The sequence below is a fragment of the Hermetia illucens genome, chromosome 5, assembly GCF_905115235.1.
Source record: "Hermetia illucens chromosome 5, iHerIll2.2.curated.20191125, whole genome shotgun sequence".
Taxonomy (NCBI): Eukaryota; Metazoa; Arthropoda; class Insecta; order Diptera; family Stratiomyidae; genus Hermetia; species Hermetia illucens.
The window spans coordinates 22,335,106-22,357,496 of record NC_051853.1 but is presented as its reverse complement, the minus strand read 5'-3'; the positions used below and the strand labels follow the sequence as shown (position 1 = coordinate 22,357,496).

The window sequence follows — 22,391 nt, the reverse complement described above, 5'->3', positions numbered from 1 at the left end:
CATTCACTTCGATGTTGAGACCAATTTAGGCAAATGAATGTTCGTTAGCGCGATTTACATATGCATAATATTGAAGACGTCTCTCCTGCAGTTTTCCCAAGATGCAACCCCATATCGATCGCAGATATCCCCACTTTGGACATGGTCATGGTGTGTTACGCCACTGGTCCAACGCAACATCTTCGCCTCTATTACCGCGCGGCGCAGTTCATTGTTTTTTGTAAACAGCCTGCACTCAGAACCATATAGAACAACAAAAGTTTTGCGCTTTTGAATGTACTATGCATTCGAAAATCAAATTCCTCACTACCTAACAATTTCGTTTCCGGGAGCACCCAGTACCAATTCTAAAAGTGCCAGTTCTGAACAGGATGGGCACATTCCAGGTTCCAAACTCGTAGTAAGCTCAATTTTGAGTTCCATGGCAATATCGCGAACAGGTTGTTGACCTGTTGCACAGCCCTATCCTTTGAGGGCCTGTCGACTCATCTCTGTTTTACCGCGCGATTTGACAGCAGAACTGGAGGTGTTAAATCGTTAAGCGTGCAATACCCGGGTGTTTGTTGAGAATTGCAGTGCCGAATCCGCAACCCTCTGAAACACATGCTACTGTTCAACGTCACTTTCTCCTTCATTAGGCCAAAAATTCTCAGAATTACCATCGTATTAAACAGTACCAAAGGGAACAATATAATTCTCTACAAATTATTTAACTTTTTCGATTTTAAAAGTCTTGAAAATCAATTCTACTACCCACATTAACACTTTGAATCTATTGCTTGATTATTTCTATTTTATTATTGAATGCATGTATTGTTGCAGTTAACCCCTCCTATATAATCAGGATTTTTCCTATACGAATTTATAACCACCTTTCCAGCAGTAGTTAGAAGTGCTTTTATACGTTCTATAGATTTATTTGTTGCAGTTGATAAGTTTTGTTAAGTCTAAGTCAGGGTATGTCGAATGAAGAGCAAACTAACTCAGTATAGAGTCGCCATTGTTGATAGAGGCTTCTCTAAGAAGTGATAAATGGAGCTAAAAAATCATAGGTCATGTAATTCGGAAGTCCTTCTGCTTCCTTGGAGGAAAGATAACTTCCTTCCTCCAAGACGTGTATTGAAATATGAGGATGCTCTTCATGCTATACGCTCCGACGTAGTTTTTATTGTTTTGTTTACAATTTATACCAAACCTAGATCATATATGTATGTACAATCATAATATATAAATATCCGCTCCGACCAAGCTTCGAATCAGATTCAGAAAAGGAATGAAACCAGCATTTACATTAAAACTTAAACCGCGCAGTCTAGTGAACCATAATTAAAAGTTTGCCTAGTATTTTGAGAGTATCTATTTTCGTTACTTTGTTTGTAGCAAAACTAAACTTTATTTCATGTTATTCCTTCCTCGAAAGAAAGCAACAACTCCTAACTCGTAGAATTCAAATTATTTACTTATTTTATGCAAGTTTACTGTGTGCATTCGTGTGTGTAAATGTTCTCAGCACATTACTTCCGCATTAATTTAGATAAAATTTCGAAGACACTCTAAACTTTCGCATAATTGTTATAGTTACCTCTAGTGAATAGATCGTAAAGATTTTTTATATTATAAGTAAATTTTTCGAAAAAAGAAAAGATTAGTTGACGTTAAGACGCAAAGGCATGAGAAAGATTGAAAATTTATTTGTAAAGTCGAATGAATTCGATAAACTTAAACGAGAAACCTGAAATTAAATAAATAAAACAATCTGAAAAGTATTTGATTCGACTGCCGAAAGTAACGTTTTTAAAAACATTATTTACAAAAATAACCTTAGAGTTAAGCGAACTGGACAAGAAAAGTATTGTTTTTAAAGTTTATAAAGTAGATATCAATAAAATTAACAAAATCGCATCGAGTTTAAATATTAATAAAAGGGTAATAGTGAAATTTTTAAAATGTCGTTTTATCGGAAAAGATATCTCTACATGAGTTCATTACTTAAACGCCCAAGAGCAGTTCAAACTCGGTTGAAAAAGGAAGACGAATATGCGTCCTGCGACGGACGCGGGTCACTAGCCCTCCCAGTGTTGGTTCCTGTCATCAGAGACGTCTTTTATTGTAAATGTTCCCATCCCCATCGTCCCCGTCATATTACACCGCCACCACCTAAAACCGCGCCGGTTCAATGGAGGAACCAGAACGTGATCCCGGCAATGGAGTTACCGGGCGAAACCCACGCTTTTTTAAAGCTTCTCCCGGTTCGACTAGGACCTTCAGCCTCGACAACGAGACCCACTTGGGCCCGCTCCGAACATCGAGCATGAAGGAGTGCTCCCGTGGCTCCAGGGCTCTAAAAGGCCCTCGTATGGTGGGTGCAACGGCCTCCGAGGAGCTTCCACTCAAATCGGGACTTGCGAACATGCCTCGAGGTCCCTGGGGGTATCGCCTTCCGGCGTGTCGTGAAGGTAGAATCGACCGCGATTTCAAAACCGCGTCCCTGAGCAGGCGCAGCATGCTGGAGTCATTTAACCCTGCTCTGATATCCAGGGTCGGCGGTGAGTCGCAGGTTCTTCCCATACAGCATCTCCGCGAGGCCGTCCGTAAATTCCTCTCGGTCCTCCGGGAGGATGAAAGGCAACAACTATGACCACGACGAATCGTCGCGAGCTATTAAGGCGGCTTTAGTGTACAATGCCAACGTTCCAGCATCCCATTGCGCTGAGTATGGTATGTAGTAGTCCTGTGATCTTTAAAACCAAGGAGCTTGCCTAACTCCGAGAGAAGGGTAGACTTAACCTGTATTCCGTGGTCCGTGATGATTACAGTTGGTAGACCAAAGCGCGTGATCCATTCCATGATTGTGCCGTAATGTCAGTCAGAGGTATTACTTATTATTACGATTATGACGCAATACTTGTATCCGTATCCTTTATGAGAGTCTCGCAAAGGGCCAATGATGTCAAGGTGGATGGTGTTGAAGTACTTGGTCGACCTAGAGAATACGCTTACTCCTTTCTTACGTGCTTGTTAATTTTGCACTTTTGACACACGACGCACCGTCTGGCCCATGAGTTTACGTCCTTGTTCATGGACGGCCAGAAGTATTTTTCAGTGACTAACCGATTCGTCGTCCTGATGCTTGGGTGCGCAAGACAGTGTATTGCATGAAATCCTTCCTTGCGGAAATCAGCCGGAATGAATGACTTTGGTCCCTTGTCTGAGGTCTCGCAGAGTAAGTAGTTTGAGCCGAAGATTGGAAACTCCTTGAATTTGTATTTGGAATTTGCCTTCAGGTTCTGAAGCTCTGAGTCGTCTTTCTGCGCCTCAGTGAATGCCGTATAATCGACCACGGCGGATGCTGCGGCTTCCGAGATTCGAGACAAAGTGTTTGCAACAAGGTTGTGTTTTCCAGACACGTATTGGATGTCAGAAATAAACTGACTGATGAAGCTCAGTTGCTGAAATTGGCGAGGAAACGCTTTGTCGGCCTTTTGTTTAAGCAAGTAAGGGGCTTGTGGTCTGTGAACACTGTGAATGGCCTGTCCTCAAGGGAGAAGCGGAAATATTTAATGGTGAAGTAGACAACGAGTAGCTGACGATCGTAGGCGTTGAAGTTACATTGAACTGAGTTGAGTTGTTTCGAAAAGAAACTCAACGGTTGCCAGGTTTCATTCACTCATTAGTGAAGAGCGGCGCCTACCGCTGTGTCTGGAGCATCGACGAACATAGCTAGCGGTGCATCTGACCGAGGAAATGCCAGTAGTGTAACATCAACAAACTGTTCTTTGACCATTCCAAACGGCTGGACAGCCTCAGTAGACCACGCAACCTCGCGGGAGTCTTTGGTTTTGGGCCCAGACAAGTAAGTGTTGAGGATCGCTTAATGATGAGCGGCCTTAGGCAAGAAACGACGATAGAAGTTGAACATGCCCGAAAACCTTCCCAGAAACTTCACCGTGGTTGGCGGGGGAAAGTTCTTAATCGCTTCCACTTTATCTGGGTCAGATTTGGTTCCGTCAAGGGGATAGCTGAGTGGTTAGAGCGCAAGGCTGTCGTACGGAAGGTCGCGGTTCAAATCTCGCTGGTGGCAGTGGGATTTGTATCGTGATTTGACGTCGGATACCAGGCGACTCAGCTGTGAATGAGTACCTGAGTCAAATCAGGGTAATAATCTCTGGCAAGCGCAATGCTGACCACATTGTCTCCTAGTGTACCGTTACGGTTTTGAATGAAGTGCTCTAACACCCTTCAAGGTCCTGATCCAACATGGATTGTTGCGCCAATGATTATTATTATTATTAGGGGTAATCATGCGGCCGAGAAATTTCACCTGGTTTTGTAGGTATCTGCATTTCTCAACATTTAGAACGAGTCCGGCCTCAAAGAGATGTTAAAAAATGCACTCGAGATCTGTGCAGACAATCCAGAAATTCATCCACTCTGTCCTGTGAAACTTAAATTTTTGTTTCGTATATATGGATGATGTTTTGGTCGCTTCTTCTTCTCGCCGAGTTCTCAGACTCGGAAGAAAATAATAAGAAAAATAAGGCAAAGGGCAGTTTCTACCCAACCCACTTTTTCAAATGCTGGGTCTCTGGGTACAAAGCTGTGGTTTGCAACGGCCTAGACAGAAGCAGCATGGGATTGCTCACTATCTGATCGGGCAGATGGTGCAAAAAGAAGAGTTGATTGGTTTCTTCTCAGGGGCAGTACCGAAATAGCACTGCTTTTGATACGGTCTATTGAGTGCTTGGTCTGGGTTCATTATGCAGAAGTGACTTTTTTCGACGTTCACCTCACACCCAATAAATCTATGCTAATCATGGTCACCCGAACGCTTTTACTGCAAGGATGTGATGGATAATGCCTGCTACACCGTTTTCATCTCCAATAGGTGGGAGCACTATCGCCACTGCCTGTCGGTGGAAGATTACCAAGTGCTCCCGGTCACTATAATTGAGATTATACTGTAGAGCGAGGATATCGATCCCATATACGCTACGCGGCGTGACGCGGCATGCCTATATTGCACTAGCCCGGTAGTGTACTACAAAAAACTACATATATTGACATATCAACACGATACAAACTAAAACTGAAAAATTGTAGCAGTCACTTGAGTTCTTCTTCTTTTTCTTCAGCCTTTATCCGGTTCATAAGCGGGGTCGGCTCGTCGTGATCGATTTCGCCATTTAATTTTATCAAATGCCTGATCTGGATACAATCTCAAGGCTTTTAAATCCCCATCCAGCGTATCAAGCCACTGTTGTCTCGGCCTACCTTTTAGCCGTTTACCGTCGACTTCGATGTTCAGACCAATCTTGGCAAGTGAATTCTCGTTAGCACGAATTGTGTGACCATACCATCGAATACGCCTCTCTCGCAATTTCTCCACGATCGGTGCAACCCCATATCGATCGCGGATATCCAACGCAATATTTTCGTCTCCATTATCGCAAGACGCTATTCATTGTCTTTTATATTCGACCAATATTCAAAACCATAGAGAGTGACAGGATGGACGAAATTGCGGTAAATTCTAGATTTGAGACGTTCGTTGATACTTCGATCACAGAGAACACCAGTTGTGGAACGTCAGTTCATCTAAGTTGTGCTAATGCGTGAAACAATTTCATAACAGTTCTCCATTGGCTGATAGCATTGACCCGAGATATTTAAATCCCTCAGTTCTGGGCAAGTCACTGCAGCTGACAGTGATTGTGGCTGTTTCATGGGGATCGGTTGCCGAAAATTCAGCTTTTGACAAATCCGGCTTGATTCACGGTGATTTCAACGATTCCGCGAATACGGTTGTCAAGAATGCGTTTAAAAATCATTATGATATGAGAAAGTAACCGGGTCGGATGGTAATTTGAACATTCTGCTGGACTACCTTTCTTTTTCCATATTGGAACAGTAGTACTTTCTTGCCTGTCAGGTGGTGTTCTTCCTTCCTGAATAACCCGATTAAAGAATTCACTGAGCCAGAGTGTTGGGTCCCAGCTCTTTGCTTTCCAGAGCTCAGATGCGATGTCGTCAGGTCCTGTGACTTTCCCCGATTTCATTCGTTTTATTGCCTCCTCGACTTCAGTTGCGTTGACAGGTGGAACTGCTCCAAATGCCGACAATGATTGTGGAAGTGGAGGATGAGCAAATTCTTCAGTTAAAATCTGCTCGAAGTATTCTGACGATCTATCCGTTGCGGCTCGACGGTGGGAAATCAAATTACCGTTCTTGCCATTAACGCAATAGAAGTGTTCGATATCCTGTGTACGTTCGTTACGGCTTTTAGCAAGTCGATACAAATCTCTCTCGCCATCCCGAGTGTTCAGTTTATCATAAAAATGTTTGTAATGGTCCGCTCGGGTGACAGCGACTGCTTCCTTTGCTTCCTGGTTGCATTCTTATAAATTTGCCAATTGGCCAGTGTTTTATCGTCGAGAAATTTGTGGTAGAGGCGTTTCTTTTCACGGACCTTCATTTCAGCATCGTCATTCCAAAGCAAAGTATCTCGGTTGATGTACCACTTACCCAGCTTGGTGACCCCGATGGTAGAAGAGGCCGGTTTGTGGATCATGTCTTTCATTTGGTTCCACGATTCTTCCACATTCTTAATGGTCAGTAATCGTGTGAGTGAGATCAAATCTTCTTTCTTCTCACGAAATCGCCACCATTTAATGCGAGACGTGCCAGTGCGTTCCTCACGCTGTTTTATCGGTGGCTTAATTCGCAAGACGGCAATCAACGGCCGATATTGAGGTGCTCGCCACCCTCATTGCGCGCTCCGAACCCCTTTCCCCCATGGCACCTGTTATCGTCTACCTTTTCACCCAAATGACCATTAAGGTCACCGACAATGATGATATAGTCGTCAGCAGGCACGTGACAAGTCTTTTTATCGAGAAGTTGCCAGAAGGCATCTTTCTAGGTATCAGGTCGACCTGTCTGTGGTGCGTACGCGGTAAAAAAGTGAATAGCGCAATCAGCTGATTTAATGGTGAGCTCTTCAATTCTTTGACGACATCACGGAAACCCTCTGAGATGGCAATGCCAACACCATATTGAGTGTGTGGGCTACCAAAATAGAGATGTTCGTAGCTATTTTTACCGCATTCGCGTTCAATGTCGCAGCTTTTGCCACCAGACCATCGGGTTTCTTGTAGAGCTCAGATATCAATGCGCCTTTTCCAAAGGGCTCTTGCGAGTTCCTCGGTCTTTCCAGTTAGGGTACCAACATTTAGCATGCAGGCACGTATTTGTATTGTTCAGACTAACTGGCATACGTCTTGCTGTCGTGCATGCGTCAAGAACCCTTGCCCATTTCTCGACAGTACCAAGCCTCGTCCAGCCACATCGACTGATGTGCACGTCCTAGCATTTCTCCGAGGCTTGTGACTCAATCCGATCACCTTGTTTGTAACGACATTGTATGCATTTTCTTGGTCGGCCTGTCGCGGGACCTATCATCAAGAGAGATCAGGTAGGATTTAACATAGAGGAATAACTCCAACTAAACTCTATTTATTTCTTCCCCTGATACTACGGAGTACTTTGCCAAATTTTCCTCCTTTACCTGGGCTTGGGACTAGCATACTATGTTGATAGCATGCGGAATTTGTGTACCTCTCATTCTGTAAACGTAAATAACCCAGCTTCTGGCTACGTTCTTTAACCAGAATCCGCTTCAGCTTTGAAGTTAGTCTCTTCGCAAAAGCGTCTCCATGATGATTGTTTAGCCGACCTTACGCTCTTCTTTAGAGCCTTCTGTGCCTCTTTATAGCGATTCTAGCTAACGCCTGAATCACACTTCAGAGCACGACTGGGGAGCATCCTTGTCGTTCTCCTCTGTTTTGCCAAATCCGAGTTCCACCATGGTGTTTTACCCTTCTTTGGTATCTTTAGTGGACAGCTTGCTTCGAAAGCTTCTCTCATGCTAGTTGTGATCATCTGGGCTGTCTTCTCAATTGCAGCAATGGATTTGATGCGCTTCCCCGGGATCGTGACCCGGGCTTTCAATTTTATTTTATACGTCGCCCAATCTGTCTTCCGCGGATTCCGAAATGGAGTAGGTGGAGATGGATTCATGCCCATTACGAAATCAATGCGTCTGTGATCCGAGAGTGTGATATCGTTTGTTACTCTCCACTCGCCGACCAGAGCCTCAATGTCAGGGGATGCCACCGTAATGTCGATTATCTCTCGCCTGACCAAGTTGAAGAAAGTGGGTTCATTACCAAATTAAGGATCTGCAGATCGGTTCCTACTAGATAGTCCAGTAGTCTCCGTCCTCTTGCATTGATGTTGCAACTTCCCCAGCATATGTGGTGAGCGTTGACATCATACCCTGCTATTACCCCCATATTGGCATATTGGATATCTCTGATGAATGCTCCACTCGAAACTTCTTCTGGAAGTCTTTTGAGATTACCATGCAGGAGCGGGGTCGATCACTTCCATTGGCATACAACAGGTCAGCATGTTGGAAGTTTAGGCCACTGACTACCCCACCAACAACCCACGGTGAGGTATATATAACGATTAATCGATCAAAACAAATCAGAATGTGGTAGATTATAAGAACCCTCAGATAAGGAAGATACCAAGATATTTAGATGAAAAAAAAGTTTCCTGGACTGGTAAAAGGTATCTCTCCTCCTTAAGTACAAACATGTTAAAGCATTTTGCAATTTGGATTTTAAAGTATCAAATCTAAAATGAAAAAAATGCAACTCCTAGATCCTGAAAATTTCATCTTTTAACTAGGTTTTTTTTCTTTTCTCTTTTTTTTAATCTGAATCTAATCTGACCGAATTCACTTTCTAGTCAACTGACGAGTTTACGAGTTTTACCCAGGCCCTGAAAGTGTTAATCTTATAAAAGCTTCTTATATCGAATTCCATTTTTCGGTTAAATTAAGCGACATCTTTTATCGGTTCTTGTAAAGAATCACCTAGCATGGCCATATACCTACGACACAAGAATCCTATCAGGAATTTCAATAATATGACAGCTTACATCTGTTCAACTGTCACCACTGTGCGGGCACCGGCTCCAAGGCATCTATTGCACCATTTTAATGTTATAGCACGATTCTCGCAATGATTCGAAGTTTAAGTAATATCGTTCGAAATCTCGGCAACCAACAGCACTTCCTTATGAGACAGCTTTCCTTGGGTCGTGCCCTATCAGCTGAAAAAAACGGTCAGTTACGTGCCAAAAGACTTGAATTGCTCTTTACAATGTGTTTATGAAAATCTTTCTCGCTCTCTTATTCAGAAGCAAAGGTCGCGCCGGTTGAAGAGGAAAAAGCTGAAGCGCCGAAAGAGGAGAAATTCGTCCTTGTTGAGAAAGATGGACCCATCACCCTGATTGGAATCAACCGACCCGAACACAGGAATGCCGTGAACGACTTGACCGCGGAACAACTCTCCAAAGCCTTTCATGACTTCGAGAATGATGACACCTCCTCCGTTGGAGTTTTATACGGTGTCGGGGGGTCGTTTTGTTCTGGATATGATATCAACGAACTAAGCTCTGATAATGTGGAGGCCAATCTGTTGATGAAAGCCGAGGGAACAGTGGTGAGTATTACGCAAGTCTGCATATGAGCTAGGAAAGATGTTAACTTAACACTGGCGTTCGAAGCAGAATCTTACCTTGGAAACATTTATTACAAAATTTAGAAAGAAGCATTTTACAGGTTCGTAACATTCGATTGCTCGACGCTTTGCCGGGCTTTTGCTTAAGCGCGAAAGTAAGGGGCTTGTGGTCCGTGAACACTGTGAACGGCTTGAAATCCAGGAATTAGCTAGGCACTGTAGTTACGTTGAGCTGAGTTGAGTTGCTTCGAAAAGAAGCTTAACGGTTCCCAGGTTTGGTTCACCCATTGTTGCAGAGCGGCACTTACCGCTGTGTCTGAACATCGACAAACGTGATTAGAGGTGCATTTGGCCAAGGAAATGCCAGTAGTGTAGCATCAACAAGCTGTTGTTTGACGGTTTCAAACGCCTGGACGGCCTCAGTAGACCACGCAACCTCGCGGAAGTCTTCCGTTTTGGGCCCAGACGAGTAAGCCTTGAATTTCGCTTGGTGATGAGCGGAGGCAAGAACCGACGATAGAAGTTTAACATGCCCAAGATCCTTTGCAGGACCTTCCCGCGGTTGGCAGAGGAAAATTGTCTGGGTCTGGTTGAAGCCCGTTGGGGAGTTCCGTCCCCACGTACTCGAGGAGGGCGATCAGACCCGAGTCTGCAAGGGACTCATCTGAAGTGGCTCTGCCACGAAGCCTCACCAGAGGTTATCTGGTACCATGGGAACCGGGATGGCCCTCTGAGAGCATATGCTCCCGGAGAATTCCTGGAAGATGTGTTCTCGGCCCGGTTATTTGCGGTTGGCCCCCTAGTGGGGGTTTCATGGTGGTTGTGGTTATGCCTACATGGCGGGCAGAGCTCAAGCGGGGAGTTGCGCTGTACAACTTGGGTGCCGTACTCCTTAGTTGCGGCAGAGGTGTTAGATAGGCCTCGCATCCACTGGTATGAATGCTGAGTCTGCACTCACTATAAACTAGTACCGCTGTGTTAGTCATCGCGGGGCTCTGATTGTGGTCCCAAAATCAATCCCTTTCCAAAGAAGTCCGTGGGATTATGCCTACACGGCAGGTACTCACGTTAAACCCCCAGGACTTTCATGGGTCTGGTTGAACTCCGTCACCTGCTTCTGTACGAATTTACCTTTGTCCACGTTTAGAACGAGGCCGACCTCACAGAGACGTTGAAAAATGCACTCGAGATGGTCCAAATAATCAGATTCGGAAGTAGAGGTGACCAAAACATCATCCTTGTAAACAAAGCAGGAGTTTAAGTTTCGTAGGGGGATTTTCTGAGCATTCAGACGCCTGTAATCTCCGCAAGGTCTGCATTCGCCGTTTAGCTTAGGGACCATATGGAATGGAGATGACCAAAAGCTATTGTAAGGGCTTTCTTTGCAATAGCTAGTTTCTGAGGTGATAGGGGACGCACCTTTGAGAAGATCGAGCCGGTAGTGTTGATATGATGCTGCACATCGTGCTTAAGCAACTGAGAGAAACTACTTTCAGTAGTAATGTTGCGATATTTTCGAAGGAGTGCGCGAATGCGATGGTCGGCAGTGTCCCCGAAAACAATGGAAAGAGTGTCATTTGCGCAGGTGGAAATTTTTCCTGACGACTTTAAAGAGGTTACGGGGTCTATATATTAAGGCTTTGTTCTGTAGGTCCTCCAAGAGCCCATAGTGACACAGAAAATCTGCGCCTAAAATGAAGATACTAATGTCCGCCAAAACGAATCGCCACGAAAACCTTCGTCGCAAAACGAGACTCATGTCTATCTACCTGTAGCCGTAAGTGCGAATGGAAGAGAAGTTTGCGGTAGCCAGCAATGGAGGTGATCTCACCGCCAGCAATGCAGTTGTGGTTCTTGTCTCCAATGTGCCGCTACAAGCAAATGTAGAGGCATTTTCCAAGGGGATTCGACGAATCGTCTTTGTTTTTTATGGTATTGAACCTCCTTTCATGGCCACAGAATGATGCTCGAAGCCATGATTTTGCAATTTAATACCACCTATGTGTAAGTCCAAGCTGCTAGTTAATGTACTTAGATGACATCAAATTGTGCGCGTATATTTAAAGTCTGGTGCGGATAGTAGAAATGTTCAGCCTTGATATTGGTGGAATTTGGTCTAGAAAAGTGTCGATCACACAAGCCCTATGTCGGACATAGCATTGGTGACCTCCACATCGAAAGTATGATCGAGATAGTCTTCAAAAAATACCTAGGTCCATACCAAAAAGGCTTCACTCCAAGTAACACGATTTGATTTTCGTGGCAATCGATGGAAAAACTGTTGAAATATGCCTGCGGCCAGGGCAAAACTATACACGGCATGAGATAATGCGGTATCTCCACTAAATTGATAGTTCTGACCCTGACCAAGTAAGTTTTCATCAACGCGAATTACATGTCCAAACCATCTCGCAATTTTACTATGATCGGTGCAACCTCATATTGATCGCCACGAGCTGCATCGAGGTAAAAACTCCAGAGTCCAAAGCAGAGTCTACCAGGGTTACATCTTACCGTCGATATTATTTTTTTTTATTATCAGTGACGTTTCCATGATTCTTCTGCCAGAGAATGTAAATTGCTGCAATGGGCCATAGCATCTTTCCTCAAATACCATATCCTTGCTCTCTCTATATTTTGAGTTTGAATTTGGAAAAGGAGACAAGCATGGTCGGACTTTTCACAGTCAGGATGCAACTAATGGTGTGGTCTGGCTTGCTGGTGCATGTATGGAGTTTTCATGCACGGGCATAGCTGGCTTTATACATTAAAAATTTCCGCCACTGTTATTCGAAAGCTTCAAGCTTGCATCGGCCGTTCACAAGCTCCGGCCAAGAGTCTCATCGGTGTACAGGTCAGATACCCATGGATGTACTGATCAGAAAGGGGAGAGGGTCATGGATAGGCCGTACTTTTGGGAAGGGTTATAACTTCATTGCGGGCTATATCATAAAATAAAATTCACTACCCCAGAATAGATGTGGAATGAGTAGCCCCATAAATATGTATCGCAAAGCAATGGGGGAAGAATGCAAGCTTCTCGGGAAGTCCTTAATGCATCTAAAACAAATCGGTAATTACGGCACATAACATAGGTGCGATTGAAACACTATATCTCATATATTTCAACTCCCGCAGTAATTTGAACTACATTATCAACAGAAGAAGAATGAATGATTGAAGAATATATTTGTCAATAAACTGCGCCTTGTCCAGAAATATCGTTTTTATGTTCCGATAGACCCCCGATTCCGATGGCAGGTATTCGTATTTGTGTTCTCCCGCCACCTTTGATCTGGAAATGCTTAGTGGTAAAACTAAGGCGTGGACGAAATTCCAAATCATATATGTATGAACAATTCTACTCCAATTCTTTCTTCCAGCTTCTAACTATAATAAAATTGATATATTTCCACTGTTACATTTTCACCAACAGGGTCCGACAAGAGATCATTTAAAAAAGCCCGTAGTGTGTGGAATTAATGGCTACTGTGTCGCGAATGGTCTAGAATTGGCTCTTATGTGTGATCTTCGCGTTATGGAGGAGAGTGCCATCTTAGGATTTTTCAACAGACGGTTTGGCGTTCCAGTTATTGATGGAGGAACTGCTCGCCTCCCCGCAATGATCGGACTATCGCGTGCCCTTGATCTCATTCTTACTGGACGTCAAGTAAAAGCCAAAGAAGCGTTTGAAATGGGATTAGTAAATCGAATTGTCGCAACTGGAACATCACTTGGACAAGCCGTCCAACTAGCCCATTCTATCACGAAATTCCCCCAAGCTGCTCTCAATCATGATCGGAGAACAATTTATGCAGCAGTGTATGATTCACAAAGTTTTAATAACGCCATTCAGAATGAAATTATGTACACTTCAAAGGAAATTATGGAAGAAATGAAGAAAGGCATTGAACTGTTCAAATCTGGTAAGTACACAATTAGCACCCGTTTACCCGTTCCCTTAATAATCAAAGCTACATTTATCAATCGTAATTCTTTTAACAACAATCCAATTTGGATCGAAATCTTTAAACGTGCTAGTGCATTCATTGAAGTTCTGTACGAAACACTAGAGGGTCATTTAGTCAGCATTACGCTCTCCTTGGATTATTACCCATTTAGAGTTCAGTTGGCAACATCCAATCACGATAATAATCCACCAATAAAATGAATCGCGTTTTTTCACTTAGTCATAAGAAAAAATCGTGTTAATTCTAGGCAGAATATTCAATACCATTTTTCACTACCCTGACATGTTACCTTTGTCAAACTAAGCTAAAAGCGAAAACAGAAAAAGAATGCATATCTCATTGTTTACGACGCAAAATAGAATAATAAACCATTTTCCATTTGATTCCAGGTGTCGGAAGAGGTGGAACATCTCGAGGTATCAAGGAAAAATCAATGGCCGACTGGGAGAAAGAAGAAATCAAAATTGAATTGGAACTCAAAGAAAAGGCCAAAGAAGGTGACAAGAAAGGAGCGGATGACTCTGATTCAGATAAAGACGTCCCCGCAAAAGAAAGTGGACAGAAGAAAAAATGAATTATTGAACAATAGTTTCATGCTTTGGAACTTCTCTTGTTAAGTTATTTATTTCTGTTAAGCGGAATATGCACATTTGTTTTCTCTTTAATCGAAATGTCGAAGCGAATTATATTTTAAGGAATACAAATGACGACTTTTTGCTTTTCTCGTATACAAAGCCTTTCTGGAGTGGCTAATCTTTAAGAGATCCGGTTATTTTACCCACGTTTGATTATCCTATATCGATTCACCCTGAATTCGTTAGAGTGTTTGCCTAATTCGTCGATATCTTGTTTTAATGAGATTCCAGATTTCGAAATGGAAGGCAGCCAATTGGCGAGTAGTCCAAAAAAGATGTGATAAAGATGGACCACAAGGAACCAATTTCCAGTCAACGTCATAATCCGCTTAAAAATGTTTCATTTTCTAATAATGAGAAAATTATGAATTGAGTAGCTTCATTTACGATTCATTCACCGGCCACAAACTGTGACTCGCATTCTGATATATTGTCATTCATATAGCGTGGGTCGATTGTAAACAAAAAGCGTAAGTCGTCGGCATTTTAAACAAGATGATCAAGGATTGTATCATAATCATAGTGAGTACCAATGCAATGCGGAGTTCCTTTACTTTTGATAAAGAAATTGAAAGACAAAGTATTTCGAAAATATAAAATTTCTGACAATACAGAGAGGTAAAAAACACGAATAAACCTTGAACGAAATTTCATTCCTTATCAGTCAAAAATGTCAGCCTTTGTGCAATATATCCACCAAATAAATCTTCTCTTCTAACGTAAACTGTTAAATTCATTTGAAAGGAACCAAAAGGTTCTAATGAAGTGGGAATGCACGAGTTTATACAAGAGTCTAGGATAGCCGCTCTTGGCCTGTTATGGAACCCGATGAAGCACGACTTTCGACTGAAAATAATGAAATATAACCCACTAAGAAAGCTAACGAAAAGATGCAATTTTTCGACATTGCCGGGATTTGCCCCTGCAATGGCTGGCGCCCATGACGATTTAAGTGAAACTTCTGATGCAAAAAATTTGGCAGTCAAGATTAGATGGAACGAAATCCCCTCTGAAAAACATTTCGCAGCAGAATTGCCCCTCTTGAAAAATATTCGAATTCCTCGACGAACCCATTATGCCAACGGGAATCGTTGCGAACTACATAGATTCTGCGATGCCTCTGAATTGGCGTATGCCGCAGTAGTATACGGCAAATTCATCGATACAAGTGGTTCTACCACCCCGACACTACTCTACGCCAAGACCAGAGTGGAACCACTAAAAGCTAAAATGACTTTGCCAAAACTAGAGTTGAATGGTGTCTTCTTGCTAGCAAAACCCATTCATCTCGTAACATCAATAATGCGATTGGACGAGTACGAGACATACTGCTGGTCCGACTCCACGATCGTATTAGCATAGATAAACAAATCGGGAAACCGGAAGCTGGACGCTTCAGGTACGAAAGGTTTTGTGTATTTCTTAGTACGTAGCACATAATATATCCATATATTATGTGAGAATATCCACTTTCGGGTGATATTGACATTCATAGTTATAAGAGTTCTCAGTCAAATTTAGGAGCTTGTATTTAACAACGTTCAATACACAATTTCAAGAAATTACTCTTATTATAACTCCGAGATATTAGAAATAATACTGATTTCCGTATGTAACTGTTTTCTTTCTGCACAAAAATCTTTCCTTTCCCGTGACTGCCAACCAACTGTCTTTTTTTAAGGTTTTGTATAAACACAAGACCTTATTAAAATCGGTTTACTGTCTGTCTGTCTGTCCGTCACACGCATTTTTCTCGGAGACGGTTATAGCGATTGACACCAAATTTGGTAGAAAGGTGGGAACTGTGAACGCTCACGCATACAGTGAATTACATCCTTTTACGTCGAATTTAAGGGGGGGTCCCCATACATGCAAACGGGGGGTGTAAAATTTTTTTCATCAAATATAGTCATGTGGGGTATCAAATAAAAGGTCTCGATTAGTACTTTTCAAAGCCAATCTTAGTTTTGACATTCGTTGGAAGGGTAGGGAGCGCGGGGGGTTGAAAGTGATCACTTCTTTAAGGGGGCCATTCTCAGAAACTACCAAACCGAAAAATCTGAAAAAAAATCAGGAGGCTGCCACTATATGGTGCCTGGGCTCCGAAATACCTTCCATGCCGATATCTATTTAAATAAAGTTAATAATAGTATATTACTACAATTTTTTGTAATTGGTCAATTCATTATAAGGAAGTTGTACTAGGGTTTTCATGTCCCACTTCTTAAGGGACAACAAAAATGCCGCTCTAGTGGCCCTAGGCTCTTTCACAAGGATTTTCGCTTGCCGGCAAGAGTCCAAATTTCTCCACTCGGTTGCGTGAATCCTTTCAATTTCACCCTTCAGAGTAGACTTGACAGTACCCACCATTGTGGATCCAGACCCTCGGCGAGTCAATCTGTTAGCCTCCTCATTACCAGCGATGTTAGAGTGCCCCGGCATCCACATCAGGAATGTTTCGTTCAGTCGGCCAAGTTTCAGCAGCGCCTGATGACAACTCCACACCAACTGGCTTGATATATCGTTGCCATTTAGTGCTGATAATGCCGCCCGACTGTCGGAACAGATTCGAATGGTGCGACCCCTCCATTTTTGTCGCAGACATTCTTCTACTGCCAATGAAAAGGCATATATCTCCGCCTAGAATATGGTCGTCATTTTTCCGAGGGGTCGGGCCAGTTCTATAATCGGATTCTCCGAGAACACCCCTGAGCCCGATCCATTCTCCATGACTGACCCGTCGGTGAAGATTATTAGGTCTGTAATCTGAAAACACTCATGGCCACTTGTCGACAATTCTTCTCTTTCGGTGATTACGACAGTGTATGTCTTTTCAAAGGCGAATCTGGAAATTCTCAAAGCAGAATTTGAATATCTTCATGCATTCCTACTGACATTGCAACTAAATAATAAGGACTGCTAATAATTCTACCTAGCACGTCTAAAAAAAAAGTGGCCACTGCTTCAATGAAATAATATAGATTTTATCAAACACTAACTCCACCAAGTGTAATCAATCCTTGGAGAATAGAAGAATTCAAAGACTCCTAATATAATCCATCCATAAACATTTATTACATATTTCGCTTTGTTTTCACCTCGTAGAAATATATGACAATACAACAACGAAATTTATGCATAGCTTAATTTGGCATCACTTCAAGTGCATTAAAACATATATAAAAAATGTTAGTGATTGACAAATGTGTGTATACTGAGATTGCAGGTCGTAATGACATTATATTGATAAACATAGATAGCTAATCTTTTTGAATGAACGATCGTTCCTTAATTTCAACTTCTCTATTACTTAGCATTATCTCCACTTTAAAATATGTCAATACAAAATTCTAGAACACTAACTTTGAATATTTTCTCTTGGCACAGCCCTTCTTCAATCTTCTTAATCTGAAATTGTCTTTTAATGCGAAATGAACAACACTTAATATAATGCCCAACATAAGAAATATACAACTCATAGAAAGTTAATATTTGAGAATTTCTTATTTCAACAACGAACATTCCCTTTTTTCTTATACATTCTAATTAAGTCTTTTCAGGAATTCGAATTTCATTAGTCTTTTCTATTTAAGTGGATCAACCCATTTGAGTCGCTTTATTCAGAAATTCCTGCTCCTCTCAAGTCCTTTCTCCATATAGGAAGGATGTTTAACTTAAGGGAAAACAAAAGTGAAGATACAGATGAGATTGTATATATGAAGCTTGTGTGCGCTTATTAGTGTAATGTAATGTAATGAACTGTTAGATGCGAACAAATATTTATTCAGGAAGTAAAGAAAACGAACTACTGCATCATGCGATTTTTGTGTTTTTTGCTTGTTACTGGCTTGCTCTTTTCTGACGAACAAAGCGACAATTTATTATTTTCCAGATAATGCCAAGTCATGACCTCTTAAGTTCATTTTTCACAATTACAACGTCAATAATGACCTAACTCATTCCGTCCGGTTGACGCAACAGTTGCGCATAGAAAATTGCTTTTTACGCAGGGCAACAATTGCACTCGCTCCCTGTTCTACTTTTCAGTGCTCCACTACTTTCAGGAAGGATTGAATGAAGGAGCTGGCATGCCCTCAGGATAGATTCAACAATTGTGTATGATTCTTCGATTTGGATCCCATAAACGTGAGATAATTTAAACATCCTTTTTATTTTATTCATGTGGCTCTATTTAGTAGTTTCCATTTGAGCAAGCCGGACGGAATGGGTTACAGATCTCTCTTCAAAATTTTGTAGAATTCAGAGATGGATTTATATTTGATATCATTGCGCTACATGTCCTTAAATTAGGTGATTGCAACAAAAATGGCCTGCTAAAAGCTAGTTTACATTTGTTGAGATTGAAAAACACCAAACTAGCGTCACAATTGTCTGAGGATAACATTCTTGATTGCAAACATGACCACCGTTAGGAAATGCGTTCAATCAACAGGACATATTCTTTTTTGTGCCTCCATCTGCGGATCTTAACAAACCTAAAGCTAGTACAAAGTATATAGGCGTTCCTGGGTAAAAACTAGGCATTCAGTTGAAGTTCCAAGTGTACAAATCGAGGTTCAAAATTGCTTGAAATCACTTCTCCGTGATAGAAATAAAAAATCAAATATAAGAGTTTTCTTGATATTTTTTATAATTTCCCGTACTAGGTCTTTATCTTCATACTTAATGGTATTGTTACATCGTAAAAATAATTCACTTCTCAATTTAGCATTATAAAAATATAAGACTTTACAACCATTTGATTCTTAGAATATATGCGTGAGATTCTATTAAAAACCTGTGCGATGCTGATCCTAAACTTTGTTCTCAGTTCAGTTCTAACAAAGTATGGAATTACATATAATAACGATCGAAAATTGCTCAGTTTGCAGCAAGAGCATATGCACGTCTTTTATTAGCAGAGAAACCACATCAGCAAAGTTTTCAATAAAACCCTTACGGAAATACTTTCGAGCCACACAGTCCCGTCATTTAGTCCTCACTCTCACATCAGTAAAGTTATCTGAGCTAATAGTAAACAATACGATATACACACAAAACGACAAAGTAACATAAGTACAAACGCAAACCAATTTCTCATATGTGTCAACATTTTTATAATTCACGCTTAAAAGCTTAAGATTCCTTTATTCAGTTCTGCGTAATAAACCTCAGTAAAATCCAACAATTTTTTCATTAAGTTGGGAGAGTAAAGGAAATTTCAAAGGTACGATGTGATGAGAGGAATCAAGAAATAACTTAAAAAGAATATGTTCAAAATGTTTATTTGTTCTTAGACCAACAAAAACAGCCTTTAATAAATATGTTGCCTTGAAAGGTTACTAACAAGGGCTAAGCTAACAAAACATGTTCAAATACTTTAAATGAAATGAATTCCAGTGCAAAATCTACGAAACCTTGGGTTTTTCATGAATATGGATAATCAAACATAACTCATAGAAGTAGTTTAAAGTATTCACAAAGGTCCCCCCTACATAAGTATGAAACAATCAACAATATTTTTTTGCCACATTCAGACTCCATTGGAGGCTTCCAATTCCAAGATTTTTTAAGTTGTGATCCGGCTGGACTTATTCCGGTTCGAGTTAAGATACTTTATGCAACGTTAGCTTAGCTTAGTTGCTCACAACTGTGCTGAATAGCTACTAGATATTTCGGCTCCAAGCAAAATTGGTTGTAGCATTAAAGGAAAAATTGAATAAATCTTTTGTTGTTTTACATCCATTTCACATTAAATGAGGGCGATGTTTACATCATTTCTATCCCTTTATGATTTCCAATAATTCAAATTTTCACCTCTTCATTAGTGTAGCATCGAATATTTCTAATTCCTCCTTTCTTATATTACAACAGTTTATAGCTAACTTACTTCAATAGTTGTTTGTTCTTTGTTTAATATTATGTAATAATTCATTCATCTTTCTTATGCAATATCACTGCGTTATCGATCTCGTGCTGATCTTGATCTTTATCACCCCATCCCCATAGGGGGTGTGTTCCGTCTCCCGTCCTTTTCACGCGCTTCTCAATGATGTTGGGTGAAACTGATTTTAGGTCATAGGCCCAGCCAATCTTAGCGAAGAAGTCAATAAATGCGGTAGTCAAGTTTAGCCTGTAGTTTCCTAATTCTGCTGTTTTGTAGTCCCATGGGAATACGTGATGGTAGTTATGCCAGCCTTCACCAAAAGCAAATGCGGCTACTGATGAATTTTCTGCTGGGTTGATATTCCTGCAAAAAAATTATTGAAAATTATCAAAATGTTCGGTGTCGTCATCTTAATTTTCTTAATGTATAATTATATAGCTCTGAATGCTGATTGTCTTCAACATCAAGACCATTCACTTGATAGCCCACATCACAGGACAAAATTTGAACCCTTCTTTTCTATGTAAGCGAATTATTCAAGTGCATCCCTTAAAGCACGGTCTTAAGATCATGAGAATATCAGCACAAGAGACAATGATCTTGCCAGTCCTCATGTATTGCTCGGAGACTTGGGTGCTTAACAAGAAAAATTGCGAACTCTTGGTCGCGTTTGAGAGTAGAATCCCCCAAAGAATTTTTAGCCCCCTACATGAGAATGGACGATTCCATGGGCTACATAACGACGAAATCTATGAGCGATACCATGACCGTCAGGTTGTGGGTAAAATCCGACTCAATAGGTTACGGTGGACGGGTTACTTAATTCATATGGATGAGGATGATCCCACCCGAAAGGTCTATAAGGGCAATATCTATGATAGAAAAAGAATACGAAGCAGACCCTGCCTGATTTAGAGCGATGGCGTAAGCAGCTTTTAGGGATATCGAATTGGTGGATCTCAGCGCAAAACCGGGATGTCTGGAGTTCCTAATTAAGGCAGGCCTAGACCGGATACCGGTTGTTGTGCCGTTGATGATGATGATGAACATAACACAATGGAGGTGGCACTCCATGAGTTTACAGAGGAATGGGAGAAGGCGATATTTGAAAAGGAATATGCCTCGAGCGCACTCATGGGCATCGAACGTGCCTTCAAATTTGCCTCGTTCGCAGCAATCCGTTAATTAGTATGATGCTGGCTGAATGGCTAAGTGAGAGAACACTAAGCTGTCGTAGCGGTCTCGGTTCAAATCTCACTGGTCGAGTACCGGTCTACTTAATTGTGAACGAGTAGCTAAGTCGAATCAGGGCAATAAGCTCGGGGGAGCGCATTACTGACCACACTGCCTCCTACAGGGTACTATAGTATGTCTTGAATGACTCTAACACTCTAATACACTTCAAGGCCCTGATTCAATGTGGATTGTTGTGCCAACGATTATTATTATTATAGAGTTGATGCCTCTAAAATGAGACATATGTCATTTCAATGGTAGGAGAAGAGTGTTTGGAACAAATTGGCGGGGTTGCATTCCGAACATCAAGCAGCAGTATCACCACTGAGTAGCGACAATATCTCAAGCCATTTGGTGTGGAGTAGCCTGCATTTAGTACCAGAGCCATCTTTGGCTTCAAGCTATCGACTGTCAAGACTAATCTAAGGCGTGAAGTTGCACAGGAAAATTCGGGGCAGTTGTCTTGGCAAAATTGTAGTCAATTTGGGGAAGATGAGGAGATTGTGTTGAAACTCATATGCACTTGGCCGACCACCTCAGATCGAGGACGAAGATATCCTGGAAAGCTCTTCTTTTCGAAGGAATCTACATACTCTTTGTCGCTGAAAGATTTCCTCAGACTCATAAAATTGGAGGCCGCCGTATGAAAACTATTGAATAGGCACTTTTAGAGGGTGTGTTTGCCTCCGATAAACTGGTCTTACTTAACCTCAGTGGAACGCCTACTCTATCTGAATTTCGAGGTCATGCGTAGAATTCGTTAAGAGTTGCATCAGCATGCAAAACATGGAAAAAAGTCTACAGAGAAAAACGATGACCCCTTAACGACAAAAATCAGGACGAAATACCAACCGAGATGAGCGGCATGCTTGATACTCTGTGAGCCCAATGACGCGAAGCTAAAACAATGATTCAGATTCTCAAGGGAGTTTCTCGAAAGCCAATAAAGATTATTAAGCAGGACTCCAACAATCACCGGTAAAGGCCACTAAAACAAGAAAAGAGCGCGGTACTACTGAGAAATATGTTGTACCTGATTCCATCCAAATTTTTAAATCGGACGTTGTTAAAA

The 22,391-nt window shown here is 41.6% G+C and overlaps 2 protein-coding genes across 4 annotated transcripts in view; one reads left to right on the top strand and one right to left on the bottom strand.

The window, feature by feature from the left end:
- Positions 1 to 9,007: 9,007 nt before the first annotated feature.
- Positions 9,008 to 14,265, top strand: LOC119657838 (short-chain-enoyl-CoA hydratase-like). The gene is made up of 4 exons (XM_038064961.1): positions 9,008 to 9,192; positions 9,268 to 9,572; positions 13,027 to 13,516; positions 13,951 to 14,265. The coding sequence occupies exons 1-4, from the start codon at positions 9,090 to 9,092 to the stop codon at positions 14,133 to 14,135; spliced, it is 1,083 nt and encodes a 360-aa protein (XP_037920889.1). The 5' UTR covers positions 9,008 to 9,089; the 3' UTR covers positions 14,136 to 14,265.
- A 2,982-nt stretch (positions 14,266 to 17,247) lies between these two features.
- Positions 17,248 to 22,391, bottom strand: part of LOC119657178 (acyl-CoA Delta(11) desaturase-like) — a 32,413-nt gene continuing 27,269 nt past the window's right edge. For all 3 annotated transcript variants that reach the window (XM_038063964.1, XM_038063966.1, XM_038063965.1), the window contains exon 6: positions 17,248 to 20,446. In XM_038063964.1, the coding sequence (XP_037919892.1) occupies positions 20,128 to 20,446 (319 nt within the window). In that variant the 3' untranslated portion in view covers positions 17,248 to 20,127. The remainder of the gene's footprint in view (positions 20,447 to 22,391) is intronic.

Bases quoted from the DNA above. Each gene is read 5' to 3' on its own strand.
- LOC119657838 (XM_038064961.1), top strand. From the start codon at position 9,090: ATGATTCGAAGTTTAAGTAATATCGTTCGAAATCTCGGCAACCAACAG. The intron at 9,193-9,267 runs GTCAGTTACGTG...TCTCTTATTCAG, and splicing joins CCTATCAGCTGAAAAAAACG to AAGCAAAGGTCGCGCCGGTT. The intron at 9,573-13,026 runs GTGAGTATTACG...TTTCACCAACAG, and splicing joins TGAAAGCCGAGGGAACAGTG to GGTCCGACAAGAGATCATTT.